At 51.7% G+C, this 18900-nt stretch overlaps 1 protein-coding gene across 1 annotated transcript in view; it reads left to right on the forward strand.

Moving 5' to 3' along the window:
* The window catches only part of ACOT7 (acyl-CoA thioesterase 7), a 90918-nt gene that overhangs the window by 44064 nt on the left and 27954 nt on the right, over nt 1–18900 (forward strand). Inside the window, exon 7 of the mRNA XM_022598407.2 lies at nt 13759–13875. Coding sequence (XP_022454115.1) covers nt 13759–13875 — 117 coding nt within the window. The remainder of the gene's footprint in view (nt 1–13758; nt 13876–18900) is intronic.

Here is an 18900-nt window from a genome sequence, read left to right on the forward strand (position 1 = left end):
TATTTTCTTTTTTCAATTTCATGATTATTTTCCTCTTTCAACTAAACACTGCTCGCGACGCCCTTAGATATGATTAACTTAGTCCTACCTAAGGGAAGCTCTACTTTACAACAAAGGGTGCTTTCCAGCCCCGTGAATGTTGTGACAATCAGGGTATCTTTCTTCTCTGAGAGCAGCCGTGGCCTTACCAGCCTTCTTGTTCTTTGCCAGCCCTTGCCAGCCAAAGGCCGGGCTTCTGTAACTGCTAAGAACTGTCTTTGAGCCTCATAGAGCTCCGCTCTACCTGAAATTTGTGAAACTCTATGCTAGAAATTTTGCTTATTTCATCCAGATGTTGGAAGTTCACTAAACGTGGCATTTCCATCATCACTGTCTCCTTGGCAAAAAGTTTATACTCTTCAGTCCGATCTTTCCTCACATGCTGAGAGGCGTCCGTGAAATGCAGGAAGCGAGGGAATTGTTGGAATCCCCTAGAAACCTACAGCACATCGTGCTCATTTACGGAGGCTGTGCGGCTGCATTTAAAACAAGCGCATTTTTTAACGTGTGTTAAAGAAGTGTCTACAATGGCTTTACAATGTTTAGTGCCTATTTTGGTAGGGGTTTTGTGCTCATGATTTGAAAACCATGCCTAATAATCTTACCAAACCTAATCACTTCTTATAGTGCCTCATAACTCACCAGGTGTGGAGGAACAAAATAAATACCGTACTGGAAACACTGAGCCCTGTGATTTTATTGTATTTTCCTATAGAGAGAATACTGTCGGCAAGAATGGTGTCTAAGTCATTTGAATGAAAGTCTCCTGTAAACTGTAAATCAGTAGATGCCAATCGCAGGAGGAAACGGTGAACTGAGATGGATGCTAATTTGGCTTTTATTCAGTAATTCTGCACTGCGTATGGGTCTTTGAAAACCTCCTCCCTGTCTTGTTTTCTGTGATTTTCACACATGGGATAGTCTTCATCTTGAGGACTGGCTCCTACCGTGCCACTTAAAAAACACACACACACACAACAGATCTTGGCAACGCTGAACTGGTGAGAGATGTAGTAGGAAGGGTTGGAAATCACAGATGGAATCCAGGACTCCTGTCAGATGCTGGGTCTTCCCTCCTTTCCTGGCTGCAGGGACAGAGCCTCCGATAATTCATCGAGGGGATAGAAAAGACGCAGGGAGAGAGCAGAGGACCCTCGTTTTGCTGTGTGGGAAGGCGGGCTGGCTGCTTCTCCGTGGTTCTGAATTTCAGGGCCTCTGTGCAGAAGCACTGGCCGGGCTTTTGGCTTCTGCCTTCTGAGTCCTGCATGAATCAATGTGCAGTCCTCTCTTTCTCCTCTTGGTAGCTCTGGGATCTCAGCCCAGAAAAGGCCGTTTCCCCTCCGCTCTCCCCTCCCCCATGGTCGGCTGAAAGGGGTGACCCAGCAGCTATCTGCGGGGCTGTTTAGGTTCTTGCCACAGTCACTCACCCGGACACCCATCCTTGATGAAAACACTCGGAGTAGGAATTGATTTTACTTCCCGAACATGATAAAAGCCCTAGAGTGAGCATCTTACTCAGAAGGGAGCCCAGAGGATCGTCCCCTGAGGTTAGGAGTAAGGCAAGGGACCCTAGTTAACGTTGTTTTGGAGATTTTAGCCACTGCAGTAAAACAGGAGGAAGAAAATAAAGGCACAGGAAGTGGCATAAAAGAAGTAGAGCTATCTGGCTTTGCAGATGGTGCAGTAACATACCTGGAGAACCCAAGAGATTCAGTGAGAAAAGTAACTCAAAGAATTAAAAATTCAGTAAGGTAGCAGCATATAAAATGAATAATAATAAAAAAGGCTTGCCTGAAATAGAAAAACTTCTTTTCATTGTTTTTGTTTGCAGGTCTGTTTGTTTTCTAAGGTGTGTTTTGTGTCAGTGAATTTTAACTCGGATCATGAAACATGACTTTTTCATAATTTGATGAAAAGGGGGCGTTGGTTTTGTGTCTGCGCCTTTGATTCATCTTCTTGAAGATGGCGTTCCCTTCTCCCGTGTTGGCTCCTGAGATGTCCTTTGCTCTGATTTCTTTCCTGGGGGACTCTCCTCGCCCGGCCCTCTGTCGGCTGTTTCCGCGTGGGTTTCCCAGCCCGAGAGGGGGTGTTGCTGCCACAACCGGTCGGATGTGAAAAGAAGCATGCTCCCCAAAGCCGGGGCCACTGTGCTTTGCCAAGACCCATCTGGCCGTGAGGGCCAGAGCAGAGGGGGAGACCCCAGTGATGGGGGCACCCCAGCTCTGCCCATGGTGTGCGTGGCTCTTAGCCGTGGGCCCCTGCTGCCTCGCGGCTCACGGCTCCCTGCGCTCAGCCTGTGCCTTTCTTCCCCTCAACGCGCCTCTTGCTCTCCTGCCTCGGTGTCTTTGTTCACCCTGTTCTTCCCACCTGGCGCCGTCCGCCTGCCCATCCCAAATCCCACGCCCTCCTGGTGCCCCCTGAGCCCCTCCCTCCCAGGCAGCTGCATGCCCTTCACCCCGCTCCACGCCACGGCCTCTCTCGTCCTGCCCCCCGTGCTGGTTGTGGTTTTCTCAGGCGCTCGTCTCCTGGATGTCCCCCTGTCCCTTGCCTGTCTCCCGTGGTGCTCTGCAGAGAAGGAGCTCGGTGAACGGCCATTGAGTGAATGAAAGAAATCTTTTGGAAAGACGGTTTGAGTTGACGCTGCCCGGTGGCCATGTCCTGAGCCATTGGCAGCTTTTCTCTGTTAGAATCACGGGCCGTAAATCCAACTGGGCATGTGGCTCCCATGTCCTCAGACTAAGCTGCCGGGTTGGGCCCACTCATAGGACAGGCTCTGCCCCGTGCTTCACGGTGCCCTGTGGTGCCCACGTTCCTGCAGGGGACGCGTGTCTGTCTGCCTGACCCCCTCTCCCCACCCCCAGCACCGCGCTTTCTGCTCGGCGCCCTGGGGTGTCTGCACTCCATCCCTCCTGTCCCCCGAGTCCAGTCCCTCTCAGGGTCCTCCCTGGAGCCTGCTGCAACCCGTGCCTCCTGTCAAGGTCATTTCTGACCCAAAACCGGTGGGCGGGTCTGGCCCTCACAGTTCAGCCGGCTCCCCTCCACCCTGCCACCTCCTTCCCAAGGCCCAGGATCGCCCTTCCCTGCTCTCCTCCGCCCGCTGCCACCCCTTCAGTCCCTGTGCCGTTCCGCCTTCCTTCCTGTCCTGCCCAGCATCGGGTACCCGGGGCCCCATCCTCGCCCCTGCACTCCCCCCCGCCCACCCCGGGACTCCTGTGTCTCACAACAGCCTAGGCCAGCGGCTCCTGACTCTAGCTGCTTCTTCGGGACGGGCCTCTCTGACTTGATGTCTGGCACGGAGCTCCACTGCTCCCCCTGTGGTGGCGGCCAGGCCACCCTTCTGCTTGTCGAGCCAGAATCCCTGCGGTCCTCCGGGACTCAGTCTCACTTCAAGGCTCTCTGTCTCATCTGTCAGCCAGTCCTTCGGGCTCTACGTTCAAAACGTCAGAACCTGAGTTCTCGCCACCTCCACCATCGCCTCCGGGACATGCGTGTTACCATGGAAGTGGCCTCACACCTGGTCCGAGTTCCGTGACCAGGAGCAGCCCAAAAGCCTCCCTGGTCCACTCAGAGCCAAAGGCAGGTCAAGCTGGGCCTGCTCGGCCCCCTCGCTGGCTCCCGTCTGACTCCAAGCAGAAGCCCAGCCTTCCGCTCGTGCTGCTTCTCCGCTCCCAAGGCCTCCAGGACCCGTCTCGCCACACGCCTCCCGCCCCACCGTGTCAGCTGCCGGGCTCTGCTTCTCGGGTTCCTGGGACGCGGCGGCGGGAGGGCACCTCCACCTCCGGGCCCTCCGCCTGCTCGTCCCTCTGCCGGGGTTGTGGTCCCCAAACAGCTGCGCAGATCCCTCTCTCTGTCTTCTGGTCTCTGGAGAAAAGGAGAGGGCTTTCCTGACCACCGCCTGTAAAACGGCCCCCACCCCGGCCTGCTTGCTCCCCGGGCCTGGACGGATCCCTTCCCTGCGGTGTAGACGGGCCACGTGCTGAGTGAAGGGACCAGAGAGAGTGAAGATGAGAGAGGGAAGATGGTCCCTGAGTGAGCAGAGGGGCCCCAGAACTGAAGGGGGCAACAGCAGGTCAGCCCCCCCAGCCCCCCAGAGGACATGTGAGGACGGCCCCTGGCTCGGTGAGCATCTGGCAGCCCTTCCGGTGTGCCAGCCCCGTGGGGGGCTCGGGGACGCAGTCACTGCGCCACCTGAGACGTCCAGAGACAGAAGTGCTCCTGCAGCATGTCCTGTACACGAGCGTCCAGCCGCCAAGGGGACACACACGGCTGCCCCAGGATCCCAAGGCCGGGGGACCTCGCAGGACCTGAAGGAAGAGGGGGAGGCAGAAACGGCAGCCCCGGGGTGGCGGGGGGCACGCGGGCCGAGAGGAGCCCCTGCCAAGCGAAGGAGGTCTGGGAGGCGAGGCGAGGCGTGCGACCCCTGCACAGATGCCCGTGTCTGCTCGGGTTTCGTGGGGCAGTTATGAAAAAGCGGTCCTCTGCACCTGGAGGAGGAACCGATTTCCCAGAAAAATGCAGAAGGAGGCACAGATGCTCCTCTTCAGCTCTGTGACCTCGTTTCATTGGAGCCCCTGCTGCGTGCTAGAGTGGGTGTCCAACCTGTGGCCGGGGACGAAGCAGGGAGGCCAGGAAGCCGTGTTTCCTCCTTTCGAGGAGATTCTGGTCTCATGGGGTCAAGAGGTGAGGGCGTGAAGGCCGGTGTGGGCCCGCGTTTCTTCACCGCGAGGCTGAGTTGTGTTAGGCGATGGCCCCTGTCCCTTCCAGTTCTCACGTTCCAAGAATCCTTGTTTCTGAATATACCGTTGTCTGCCGCGAAGGCTCCAGAGAGCAGCTCCTGTCCGTCTGGATGGAAGGGCAGGAGCTGGGGTCTGCTTACAGCCCTGAAGCCCCAGGCACTATGAGCTGCCTGTGCGCTTGCTGCCTCCCCGCCCAAAGGGCCTGCCGACACCTATCCCGGAACTGGTTTCCTCCTGCCCGCGCTGGTCCCCTGAGCAGCTGGGGACGTGTGAGGCTCCTGGCCCCTCTTCTTCCTGAGCTGCAAAGCATCTCACCTGAGAAACCCAGCCGGCTCTACAGCCTGCGCACGTCCTTCACTATGAACAGACCGGTGCTTGGGGTTGTGGTGCCCCGTTAGTCAGCTTTTGCTTCCCCTTTGGTTGCCATCACTAGGGGCACACACGGCAGACGTTCCCTAATGGTGTCTTTCCTGCTCAGCGTCAGGAGCGTGAATTCTTCTGTGTTAGCCTCACCCCTGCCTGCAGCCTGGACTCCTGGGAGGAAACTGACGCCCTCCAGAGTGGTTGTGGGCCGTCAAAGGTGTGACCTTGCCTCGTGTGGACTCCGGCGAGGCCACCACGTCCCACTGGGAGGGGCTCGTGCGTAACCACTGCCACCTTTCCCTGCTCTCCATGGCATTTGGGGCAGGAACACGTGTGCCCTACTTCCCCTGTTGCCTGTTCAAAACAGGGAAGGCATTGATTCTCAAACAGCAGTAAGCAAACTTAATTGTGACCTTCTCCAGTTCCCTGATACAGACGTAAGACGTGGCCTCGTGGCCGGACAGCCCCCTGTGCTGCCCCGGGGCGGGGGGAGCCGCATCCAGCTGTGCCTGAGGCCTCCGCCAGATCCCACCTTTGACATTTGTCATTAGAAACCAATCGTCTTCACTCACTGTGCATTAATTTCCAAAAACAACCTTTATTAGCTACCTTAATTAATATTCCTCTGCCCTTGGTCCGGTTCCCAGAGACCTGCAAATACATTTGGAACCTGAAGGGGGAGAAGCCAGACAAGTCTCAGGAGGCTGTCGCTCAACCGGCTCTTAGAATAACTCCCCCTGTAATTTCCAAATGGTGGGCTAGTTAAAATAAGATGAACTTACTATCGTTTTCTTAATATAGGAGGCCGGCACCCACACCCCTTCAGCTGGGACTAAATATAGAAATGGGGGCATCACGAATCGCCCCCCACAGCGTAGTCGGTGGCGCCGGGCTCTGAGCGGCCAACGGCTGCTTTGGGTTTGCAGCAGGCGCGCTACACAGTCAGCCAGGCAGGCCCGGGGAAAGAAAATTCAGCCTCTATTTTTAAGCCGGTCAACGTGTTGTCGGTACTTTAAAAACAAAAGCAAACGCAAACCTGTAAGCAGTTAAGTGTTAGATTCCAAAATGTCTCCGGTACCCGATGTTTATCTGTATGTTAGTGGCCAAGCAAGTCTTACTTTTTTCCTTCCCATAATTCCTGAAATGAACGCAGTATCCAAGGGCAGCAAATCCTACTGTTTTGTTGTCGTCTTTTAAACGGCGAATCTCGGGTAACAAGAGCAGCTCACGACAGACTAATTTGCCAAAGTTCTTTTCCCATCGTCAGCGGCACCTGCTGTATCTAAATAGGAATGAATTGATGAGGTTTTTCAGTGGGAGCCTGGAAAGAGGCTTTTTTTTTTTTCTCGGTACGCGGGCCTCTCACTGTTGTGGCCTCTCCTGCCGCGGAGCACAGGCTCCGGACGCGCAGGCTCAGTGGCCATGGCTCACGGGCCCAGCCGCCCCGCGGCACATGGGATCCTCGCGGACCGGGGCACGAACCTGTGTCCCCTGCATTGGCAGGCGGACTCTCAACCACTGCGCCACCAGGGAAGCCCGAGGCATTTTTGAGAAAACTCGGATACTTGATATTTTTAATTAAAGCATAAAAAAGTGAAGGGGAGAAGGTGACTTCCAGTGTCAAAGAGGGCTGGTGGCTCCCTCTGGCAGGACAGAGGGCCCGGCTGGGCAAAGTAAGAGGAAGGGCAGTTACAAACCAGGCAGCTGGGTTTCTGGTTGTTTTTGTTTTTAAACAAAATTTATTTTTCTCAGTGGACACATTGATTGTAATGTCTTGTGTCTACCATCATAGATAAGGATATTTTGTGATAACAGTCTTTCTTTACAAATGTCATAACGGGATGAGATTATGTGGATTTTATCGTCTGTTTTCTGCAAGGGCCATTTTCTCTTAGCAACAGAGAACAAGAATGTCTCAGCCCAGACCCATGCAGCGATGGGTCCAGGGTTGTTCCTCACCGGGAAGAGGGAAGAGGGCTCATAATCAACATTTTATTATACAGGCAGACCTTGTTTTATTGAGCTTCACTTTATTGCACTTCACAGATTTTTTTTTTTTTTTAAACAAATTGAAGGCTTGTGGCAACTCTGCATTGAGCAACTCTGTCCAGCACCCGTTTTCCAACAGTATTTGCTCCCTTCATGTCTCCGTGTCACATTTTGGTAATTCTTGGAATATTTCAAATTTTTTCATTATTCTTGTATTTGTTATGGTGACCCGAGATCAGTGACTTTGGTTGCAACAGTTGCTGTTGCAAAAGGATTACAACTCACTGAAAGCCCAGATGATGGTTAGCATTTTTTAGCAATAAATTCTTTTTTATTTAAGGTATGTACATTGCTTTTTTAGACATAATGCTATTGCACACGTAATAGATTACGGTGTAGTAGAAACATAACTTTTATATGCACTGGGAAACCAAAAAATTCGTTTGACCAACTCTATTTCTAAATTCCCTGTATTGCAGGGGTCTGGAACCAAGCTCGCAATGTCTCTGAGGTGCCTGTAATCTCAGTTTTAAGAGATCAGTTCCTTTCCCTCTAAGTAGCCGCCAGAGTCCACTTTGCGCACAGGACCCCAGAGGGCCCGGTTATGCTTCACGCTTCTCCGTCACGTTTGTGAGAACAGACTCGGGGCCGCCGGGAGCCACGGGCACAGATTTCTGCTTCCAGCGCTGACCCCGTGCTACCCGCACGCAAAGCGGGGGTCCGGGAGCCCCGCCTGTAGAAGGCCAAACACTTGAGTTCTGCACAAGTCTGTTTTTCCCCCAGAAAGTTTTTCCGTGTAGTGAGCCCTAAAATCTACCTTGCTGTCACTTCCCACTGACCCCACCGTGGTCCCCGGGAGGTAGAGATAACGGAGGTGGGCGGAGATGGTCCAGGTGGGACCCGTCTGGAGCTCCTCTCCTTGTGGAGCAGACCTCCTGTCCCTCAGTGCTGGGATTCCTCCTCAGCCTTGTCACCAGCTGCCCGTACATCACTGTCCCAGTACCTGGGATCAGCCCCGATTTGGGCTATCATCTGATGGTAGACTCGTGTGGTGGGGTCATGTCTGCCTCCTGACGTGGGCCCTGGGAGGCCAGGGCCTCAGTCCAGGAGCCGTCACTGTAACCACTTGTTTCCTATGGGTCTCAGCCAATCGCAGTTCTCTCCCTGGTCTCCCAGTTCAGATTTGTTGCTGGCTCTTGGGGTCAGCAGGGGGCTGTCTCTTCACGTGTGAGATGAATAGTGATTTTGTCATCAGACACGTCCCCTAGCAGCTCACCTGGCTTTTCCTGGCCTCACCTGGACTAACTGTGATTGTTACCCAAGTTTGGGCCCTGTGACTCACTATTGGAGCTGCTTCCTGGGGTCGATTCAGCGTTCCTTTGGTCCCCGATTCACTTACTCACTTGCAGCCCTTTCTGAGTGCTGTGTGTCAGGTTCTGAATTGGTCAGGACACGGGGACTGTAAGGCGTGTCCCCACCGTGTGCCAGCTTCCGTGTCACGTGATGTGATGGTCTGGGGGTGCCACACCGGGCTGACGGGGCAGCAGGCAGCAGGAGCTCAGCCAGCTGCTCACGTTCCCCCACCCCAGCCCGTGTGCGCTGGGCTCAGAGCCCATCCTGGCTAGCACGTGCTTTGGATCCTGCAGTATATTTAGTAACAGTGAAGTCCCTCGTGGAACCTCTACCTGCATTTTAAAATTATTTTTTATTTTTGGCTGCGTTGGGTCTTGGTTGCGGTGCGCGGGCTTCTCATCGCGGTGGCTTCTCTTGTTGCGGAGCACAGGTCTAGGCGCGCGGGCTCAGTAGTTGTGGTTCGCGGGCTCTAGAGCACAGGCTCAGCAGTTGTGGCACGTGGGCTCAGTAGTTGTGGCACACGGGCTTAGTTGCTCCGCGGCATGTGGGATCTTCCTGGACCAGCGATTGAACCCGGGTCCTCTGCGTTGCCAGGCAGATTCTTAACCACTGCGCCACCAGGGAAGTCCCTGCATTTTGGATAAATGGGGCAAAACGCTGGTTGAAGGAGCTGATTATTACTTGTTCCATTTAGTCTTCCATTCTTAGCTTTTGCTTTTCAGGACCTACAAATAAGGGATTAATTGTAGGTACCTTCTGTGTTCTAAACATTAATCCGAACTCCAAGCCACCCCTCCGCGATGACACCACCCGGTGACTTGGGAGCTCTGGATCCGGGACCCCCACCCTGCACACACGGATGTCGCTGCCACCGCCACCTCTCAGCAGGAACTTGAGCTGTCTTCTCCACAGTCCTGTCTTAGTCTCAGTACCGTGGGATCTGGGTCGAGAGGCGGCGTGGCCTCTGGTGGCCTGTGGTCAGGAGCTGGTCCCCGCCTCTGCCTGAGGGCGTGAGCCAGCGTGAGACACGGATACGTGCCTCTCTGTGCCTCTGCTTCCTGCTTTGTAAAACGGAGACAATAAGGGCCCCTCCCCCTCCGAGGCTGCTGTCCAGGGAGGGCCAGCACTCATTCATTCGTTTGTTCATTCATTTGTTCTTATACCCAGTATGTGCTAAGAGCCTACCATGGGGCCGGCCCCGGGGGGCATTAGTGAACAAGGACAGTGTCCTTCCAGCCCAAGGGGCTCTGAGCCACGCGCTGGAGCATTGCCTGCGCCTGGACCTCCGTAAACGCCCGCTGTTTTTCGTCTAGCTCTCTGCTCCCACCACCATCCTGCACCAGACTCCAGTGTCGCCTTTCTTTGTTTTTCTCTCGAAAAAAATCTCTGGCTATCTCTGTCTCATCTGTTCCCAGAAGGACCCTGATGTGGCTGAGTTCGCTGGTGTCTCCATCGAAAAACAGGACAGCCGCACGTAGTACACATTCCATCATAAATTTCTAACATCCTCTGGTTAAAATGCCCGCAAACCCCCCTCCCCCGTGACACACGCATACAGTTTCTACCAGAATCCCCTCTGTCTCTTCATCCTTCTTGCATTCAACTGTTTCAAGACTCTGGATCGGCCTTTGCTTAATGTAATAAATTATCGTCTTTGCAGCTGTGTTTCATGGCAAATGCAGCCGACCCCAGACACCGAATGAGCTTTGCTGGTCACTTACCGCACTTGGAGTAAGTCTACGGGAAACACCTTCTGAATTCAAGCCTCCAGCTCACACCGAGTCCTTTCAAGAGTGGGACCACTTGTCCAGCTGCTCTAACGATGTGAATTTTATGAGGCAGGTCAGCCTAGGAGCACTCAGTCTGGGCTCTCTCACTCCCTCTAGGAAACAAACACACGCACGTGCACACACACACGCAGGCGCAGACACGCACACTGACCCACGGCCTCATCCGCAGGTAGTGTGTGTCGCCCTTGCCCAGCGTGTTTCCTGGTGTTCTGAGACATTTCCCTCATCTTTCTCTTTCTGTTGACATTTACCCTCTAGACCACAGCTCTCTACCCAAAGCCCCGAATTAAACCAGGGTGGAGGTCAGCGGTGCTCACGAGCCCCTGAGTCTCTGAGCTGCAGCCGCTCAGCTCCTGTTCGCTCTGCACGGTCACCTGCGTGTCCGTGCTGCCATCTCTTCTAATTTGCAGATGCAGAGCCCAAAGCTCGGAGGATGATCTGCCTGCTCAGGGTCCCCAGCCAGGCGGGGGCAGGGGGCGCTCAGGCCCAGGCCCTCCCAGCTCTGAACCACCATGTGGGAGGGACAGTGCCCTCCCCCGCCAGGTGACCTGTATGCTGGCCTGTGTTTTCACCTCTTTGGAGCCCCAGGCCGGTGAGGGACTTGGCTGCTAAGCCAGCACTTGCCCTGCCTTCATCAAGGCCCCTCCCTCACCGTGGGTAGAAAGGCCAGGAAGGACTCGTGCTGGGCTTAGGCATGGCTTCCCGGGTCCATTTCCAATATGACTTAACCCCCCCCAGAGGCTCCTCGCAAAGCCAGGTGTTACCCCTTGTCTCAGACCTTGAGCGCCAAGCTGCTTGAAGCCCGGAGCCGCCCTGCCCTGCCAGCCGCCCAGGGTTAACACCTGGCACCGGTGGTTCTGTTTTCTGCCGAAGAGCCTTTCCCCAGCCTCTCATTTGCACTCTCTTTAGAATTGGACCTTGTGTGACTTTGAGCCTCCGTTGACGCAGTATCTTTGAAAACGCTTTGAGAGTGGCAGGTGCCCGCTAACTCTGCCCCATTGTCTCCATGCTTCATCGTCATCATCAGGATCTTGCATGAGAAAAGTCATGGTAATAGACGCATAATTTTAAAATCAACAACCCTAATGTTTTTTTTAAAAAAACTTTTTTATTATGGACGTGCTCAAATATACACAAAGGTAGAGAGAAGAGTATACCAACCCCCCAGGTATGCCTCTCCCAGACAGAGGGCCCCTCCCTGTCTCCCACGTTCCTTATAATTAGTGTCTTCTGCTGTAGTATCTGTACGAGGCCTCTGGTCCATTACATACGGGGCTTCTGTCCTGTTTTTAGTTTATTGTATTTTGTTTCCCCTTCACAGTAAAGAGAGTTTTAATTAATCACCAATGTTTAAAAATTGGTAGATTCCTCATAAACTTGTAGGTTCCAGGCTTCTCTTAAAATATCGTTAGTCTGGTCGTGCTGGGCCCTTGTTCCTGGGGCTGAGGGACAGTAGGAGGGGCCGAGCAGCAGCTGTCCTGTAGAAGGGTCCCCGCCAGCTCTCCTCGCCATCAGCTGTCCGGCGTCACCTGCCTGGCCCTGCAGGCACTGCAGTTCACGAGCCCCACCTGAAACATGACTCCCCGGGAGCCAGGGTTTTATGAGCCTGCCTCTCTCTGCATTTTTAGAAATCATTCTGTATCCTTGGGTGAATGTACATAACTTTTTTTTGTTGTTGTTTGCTTTTGGCTGTGTTGGGTCTTCGTTGCTGCGTGCAGGCTTTCTCTAGTTGTGGCGAGTGGGGGCTACTCTTCATTGCAGTGCGCGGGCTTCTCATTGCGGTGGCTTTTCTTGTTGCGGAGCACGGGCTCTAGACGCGCTGGCTTCCATAGTTGTGGCTCACGGGCTCTAGACCGCAGGCTCAGTAGTTGTGGCTCACGAGCTTAGTTGCTCCGCGGCACGTGGGATCTTCCCGGAACAGGGCTCGAACCCGTGTCCCCTGTATTGGCAGGCGGGCTCTTAACCACTGCGCCACCAGGGAAGTCCCCATAAGTTTTAAGATTTCTGATAGTTGTCAGGTAGATCAATATTTTGCTGCTTTTATAGGTCAAAACGGTTGAATATTGGCCATTTCATGTAGTTTGACCTAATAAAAGATATGGTTTAAGGTTTTAAATATAAGATAAGAAGAATATTGTGTTGCCCTTGGTGGGGCAGGAACGGGGGGTAGGGGGTTAGCAGCAGGTATGCCGTCCTGATCCCGTCAATTAAGGGAGCGCCAGCAGAAGAAAACGTCTACGGCCTGAGGTTTTAGACACCTTGGCCCGACAGCGCTCTCTCAGTCAGCCCACTTGTCTAGTTTTGTTTGTTTTCTTATATAACAGCTTTATTGAGATGTAATTCACATGCCGTACAGCTCACCCATTACAAGCCATTGATTTTTAGTCTGTTCAGAGTTACACAACTGTCACCGCAATCAATTTCAGAACATTTCCATCACCCCGAAGAGAAGCCTCATAACCACATTGGCAGCCATTCCCCACTTCTCCCACATCCCCTATCCCTAGGCAGCCATTCATCTACTTTCTGTACCTATGGATTTGCCTATTCTGGAGATTTCATATAAGTGGAATCCTCCAAGATGTGGTCTTTTGTGTCTGGCTTCTTTTGTTTTTGTTTTGTTTGCGGTACGTGGGCCTCTCACTGCTGTGGCCTCTCCCGTTGCGGAGCACAGGCTCCGGACGCACAGGCTCAGCGGCCATGGCTCACGGGCCCAGCCGCTCCGCGGCATGTGGGATCTTCCCGGACCGGGGCACGAACCCGTGTCCCCTGCATCGGCAGGCGGACTCTCAACCACTGCGCCACCAGGGAAGCCCTGTGTCTGGCTTCTTTTACTCAGCGTAATGTGTTAAGGTTCATCCATTTTGTAGCCTATGTCAGTGCTTTGTTTCTTTTTACTGCTAAATACTATTCCATTGTATGGCTATGCCACATTTTCCTTGTGCATTTATTGGTTGGTGCACATTTGGGTTGCTTCCATCTTGGGGCTATTATGAGTAATGCTCTCATGGGATCAAAAACTCGTGTACAGGTCTTTGCGTGAACGCCTGTTTTTATTTCTGTCCGGTGCACACCTAGGAGTGGAATTGCTGAGTCACATAGCAGCTCTGTGTTTAGCCTTTCAAGACCCTCCCAACTGTTTCCAAAGCAGCTGCACCATTTCCATCCCCAGCAGCCGTGTAGAGGGTTCCGATTTCTCCACATTCTCACCGGCGCTTGGCATCTGGCTTTCTGATTGCGGCCATCCTGGTGGAGAGTGTGACAAAGCTTTCCTGGCAGGATAGGATGCCTGTAGAGGTTAGGAGAATGGTCGTCACTTTGTCAGTGGCCTAGAACCTCAGCCACAGTCATCTTCCAAAGCTCTCAGGGAAGCCAGGTTTGCGGCCCTGCGGGTGGGAATGGGGGCATTGTTTCCCATAACTTGTTTCCAGGACAGGCAATAGGCTCCCCTTCCCCATGTCTAACCTGCCGCCTGCCCTTCTCTGCAGGGGTCACCATGAAGCTCATGGACGAGGTGGCCGGGATCGTGGCCGCGCGTCACTGCAAGACCAACATCGTCACGGCTTCTGTGGACGCCATTAACTTTTACGACAAGATCCGAAAAGGTAAGAGAACTCCACCAACAAAGAGGGGCGCTGCCTTGGCTGCTTGGGTCCCGTGTACAGTTTGCTTTTGGTTCACCCTGCCTGTCCCGGGCCCTGGCCTCTGCCCATCTGCCAGGACATAGGAGCCAGAGCCTCGAGTCTGCCTTTGGTGATGCATCTGTGAAGTTACGGTTTGCTGGTTTGACTTTTCAGTCTGGTAAATTCTGTAACTCAGTTGCGATTGGGGCCTTTATCCTGCTGAAGAGCCACATAAACTCGTCCTCTTAAACTGCCCCAGGCACGGAGCCCTGCGAAGGCCCTACGCACACAGTTGCTGCGACCACTGCCACCAGATCCCGTGGCGGCACGTAACCTCTCTCGGGGGGCACGGGTCCCCCATGCCGTACGCAGTGGCGGGGGCAGAGCAGAGAAGCCTCCGGCCCTCTCCTCGGCCAGCCTGCCTGCACCATCCAGGGCAGTGCTGGTGTTGGTGGTTTTCCCGACACTGAGGTCTAGTCCCAGCCCCGCCCAGAAACAAGATGGTTCCCGTGCTTGTTTCACATTAATGCTCATCTGAAGAGGTACAGTGACTGTCCCCTCCTGGCACGTGGTGACTTCTGTCTGTCGTGTCTTCTGAGATGAGGCCATGTGGCACCAGAAAGCAGCCCTTCACCGTGGGGTCGGGGGTGTCCGGGCTGCGAGAGCCTGACTGGTTCTGAAGGAGCCTCACCAGGAAGGCAGCCGTTGGAAAAGCTGAGTCAGACCCGTCCCCAGGCCGTGGAGGGGACAGAGGAGAAGGAAGGGAGGCTGACTCCTTGCCACCAGCCTCGAGGGGCACCGCTGAGTGGAGCAGTGCTGGGTCCAGAGCCACAGAGACCTCATCCGGGCTCCGAGGCCCCGACCTGGTCCCAGCCCGGCTGCGCGCTCTCTCCTGCAGACACGCCTGTCAGTTGAATGCCTGAGTGCTGGGGACAGGCGTCCTGAGATCGGAAGGGTGAAGGGGTGCCTCCCCTTCCTGGCCTAACTGAGAGCACGTCAGTCTGACCCACACTGGATTTGGGGTGCTTTTAGGGGAAGGGTGGTTTGCAGCGCTGCTTTGTAGAATCCCTTCCCAGCTAGTAGGCGATTGCCTCAGACACAGAGCATAGTATCATTTTAGGATTTGCCCAGAACAAGTGGATCTTGTCTGTCTTGGCTGGTCCCCCCCGGGCCTTGGTGCCGTGTGTGGTGGTGGTGGTGTGGACGTTTGGAAAAGGAAGGCTCCTCTCGTGCCACGATTCCTGGCCTCTCCTTTTCTGGAACTGCTCCCTGGGTAAATTACTGTGATCACAGCTCCACTGTTAAACGTGACTTCAAAACCCACTGTGCAAAATGCACTTACGTTCCACAGAGCTCACTTGTTCAGGGTCTCCCGGTTGCCCTTTGAGCACCGCCAGCTAAGAAGCAAAGTGGGCCTTCCTCGAGAGCCTGCCAGACTTCTCAAGGTCAGCCCTGTTGGCGAAGGTGCTTTGCAGTTGAGGGAAGCTCCCAAACAATGAAAGTTAACCTTCCTTTGTTAGAAAAAAGGAGCCGATGAAAGAGCCCTCACCCCCGACACCTCACCCTCAGTCCCTCGTGTGACCAGAATTACCTTTCAAAGAGGTCAAGGAGGGGCCGCGTTGGTTCGTTTTGAGCAGAGACAATGAACCCCGGATGGAGGAGAGCACTTTTTCTAGGGGTACGTTGAGGGGCCTGGGGGACGTCAGGGCTACGTGGGTGCAGAGAGGACTTTGTTTCTAAAATGTTACTCGCACAGAAAGGGACCTCCATTTTCACCAGCCGTACTTTCTGGCAGAACATTCCACCATGGATGGAGTGAGAGTGCAGGGTGGGCTGTGGGCTCACCGGCTACCGCCTATGGCGCTGAGCCCTCCGCAGGCCCCCCATGCACCTCGTGCCGTCACAGCCTTGGCCTTGGGCCTGTGCGGCCCCCCAGAGAGCAGAGAGATTGCTTCCATTTTCTCAGGTCACATCTTGTTTTGTGTATAGAGGAATTTGGGCCAAACTGAAATAACAGTTATGGAGTCCCCTGGGGCCGGTGCAAGAAATGTTTAACAAAGACCTAGAAGAATTAAAGAACAAACAAACAGAGACGAACAATACAATAACTGAAATGAAAACTACACTAGAAGGAATGAATAGCAGAATAACTGAGGCAGAAGAACGGATAAGTGACCTGGAAGACAGAATGGTGGAATTCACTGCTGCAGAACAGACTAAAGAAAAAAGAATGAAAAGAAATGAAGACAGCCTGAGAGATCTCCGGGACAACATTAAACGCAACAACATTCGCATATATTATAGGGGTCCCAGAAGCAGAAGAGAGAGGGAAAGGACCAGAGAAAATACTTGAAGGGATTATAGTCGAAAACTTCCCTAACATGGGAAAGGAAATAGCCACCCAAGTCCAGGAAGCGCAGCGAGTCCCATACAGGATAAATCCAAGGAGAAACACGCCGAGACACATAGTAATCAAATTGGCAAAAATTAAAGACAAAGAAAAATTATTGAAAGCAGCAAGGGGAAAATGACAAATAACATACAAGGGAACTCCCATAAGGTTAACAGCTGACTTCTCAGCAGAAACTCTACAAGCCATAAGGGAGTGGCATGATATACTTAAAGTGATGAAAGGAAAGAACCTAAAACCAAGATTACTCTACCTGGCAAGGATCTCATTCAGATTCAATGGAGAAATCAAAAGCTTTACAGACAAGCAAAAGCTAAGAGAATTCAGCACCACCAAACCAGCTCTACAACAAATGCTAAAGGAACTTCTCTAAGTGGGAAACACAAGAGAAGAAAAGGACCTACAAAAACAAACCTAAAAAAAATTAAGAAAATGGTCACAGGAACATACATATCAATAATTACCTTAAACGTGAATGGATTAAATCTCCAACCAAAAGACACAGGCTTGCTGAACGGACACAAAAACAAGACCCATATATATGCTGTCTACAAGAGACCTACTTCAGACATAGGGACACACACAGCCTGAAAGTGAGGGGATGGAAAAAGATATTCCATGAAAATGGAAATCAAAAGAAAGCTGGACTAGCTATACTCATATCAGGTAAAATAGACTTTAAAATAAAGAATGTTACAAGAGACAAGGAAGGACACTACATAATGATCAAGGGATCAATCCAAGAAGAAGATATAACAATTATAAATATATATGCACCCAACATAGGAGCACCTCAATACATAAGGCAACTGCTAACAGCTATAAAACAGAAAATTGACAGTAACACAATAATAGTGGGGGACTTTAACACCTCACTTACACCAATGGACAGATCATCCAAAATGAAAATAAATAAGAAACACAAGCTTTAAATGACACAATAGACGAGATAGATTTAATTGATATTTATAGGACATTCCATCCAAAAACAGCAGATGACACTTTCTTCTCAAGTGCGCATGGAACATTCTCAAGGGTAGATCACATTGTGGGTCACAAATCAAGCCTCAGTAAATTTAAGACAATTGAAATCATATCAAGCATCTTTTCTGACCACAACGCTATGAGATTAGAAATGAATTACAGGGGAAAAAACGTAAAAAACACAAACACACGGAGGCTAAACAATACGTTACTAAATAACCAAGAGATCACTGAAGAAATCAAAGAGGAAATCAAAAAATATCTAGAGACAAATGACAATGAAAACACAATGATCCAAAAACTATGGGATGCAGCAAAAGCAGTTCTAAGAGGAACGTTTATAGCTATACAAGCCTACCTCAAGAAACAAGAAAATTTTCAAGTAAACAATCTAACCTTACACCTAAGGGAACTAGAGAAAGAAGAACGAACAAAACCCAAAGTTAGCAGAAGGAAAGAAATCATAAAGATCAGAGCAGAAATAAATGAAATAGAAACAAAGAAAACGATGGCAAAGATCAATAAAACTAAAAGCTGGTTCTTTGAGAAGATAAACAAAATTGATAAACCTTTAGCCAGACTCATCAAGAAAAAGAGGGAGAGGACTCAAATCAATAAAATTAGAAATGAAAAAGGAGAAGTTACAAGAGACACCACAGAAATACAAAGCATCCTAAGAGACTACTACAAGCAACTCTATGCAAATAAATTGGACAACCTGGAAGAAATGGACAAATTCTTAGAAAGGTATAACCTTCCAAGACTGAACCAGGAAGAAACAGAAAATATGAATAGACCAATCACAAGTAATGAAATTGAAACTGTGATTAAAAATCTTCCAACAAGGGGCTTCCCTGGTGGCGCAGTGGTTGAGAGTCCGACTGCCAATGCAGGGGACGTGGGTTCGTGCCCCGGTCCGGGAAGATCCCACATGCCGCGGAGCGGCTGGGCCTGTGAGCCATGGCCACTGAGCCTGCGCATCTGGAGCCTGTGCTTCGCAACGGGAGAGGCCACAACAGCGAGAGGCCCACGTACCACACACACACACACACACACACACACACACACAAAAATCTTCCAACAAACAAAAGTCCAGGACCAGATGACTTCACAGGTGAATTCTATCAAACATTTAGAGAAGAGCTAACACCCATCCTTCTCAAACTCTTCCAAAAAATTGCAGAGGAAGGAACACTCCCAAACTCATTCTATGAGGCCACCATCACCCTGATACTAAAACCAGACAAAGATACTACAAAAAAAGAAAATTACAGACCAATATCACTGATGAATATAGATGCAAAAATCCTCAACAAAATACTAGCAAACAGAATCCAACAACACATTAAAAGGATCATACACCACGATCAAGTGGGATTTATCCCAGGGATGCAAGGATTTTTCAGTATACACAAATCAGTCAATGTGAGACACCATATTAACAAATTGAAGAATAAAAACCATATGATCATCTCAGTAGATGCAGAAAAAGCTTTTGACAAAATTCAACACCCGTTTATGATAAAAGCTCTCCAGAAAGTGGGCATAGAGGGAACCTACCTCAACATAATAAAGGCCATATACAACAAACCCACAGCAAACATCATTCTCAA

The sequence above is a fragment of the Delphinapterus leucas genome, chromosome 1, assembly GCF_059928025.1.
Source record: "Delphinapterus leucas isolate spDelLeu-1000000601 "Yukka" chromosome 1, BTC_Dleu_Yukka2, whole genome shotgun sequence".
NCBI classification, from domain to species: Eukaryota; Metazoa; Chordata; class Mammalia; order Artiodactyla; family Monodontidae; genus Delphinapterus; species Delphinapterus leucas.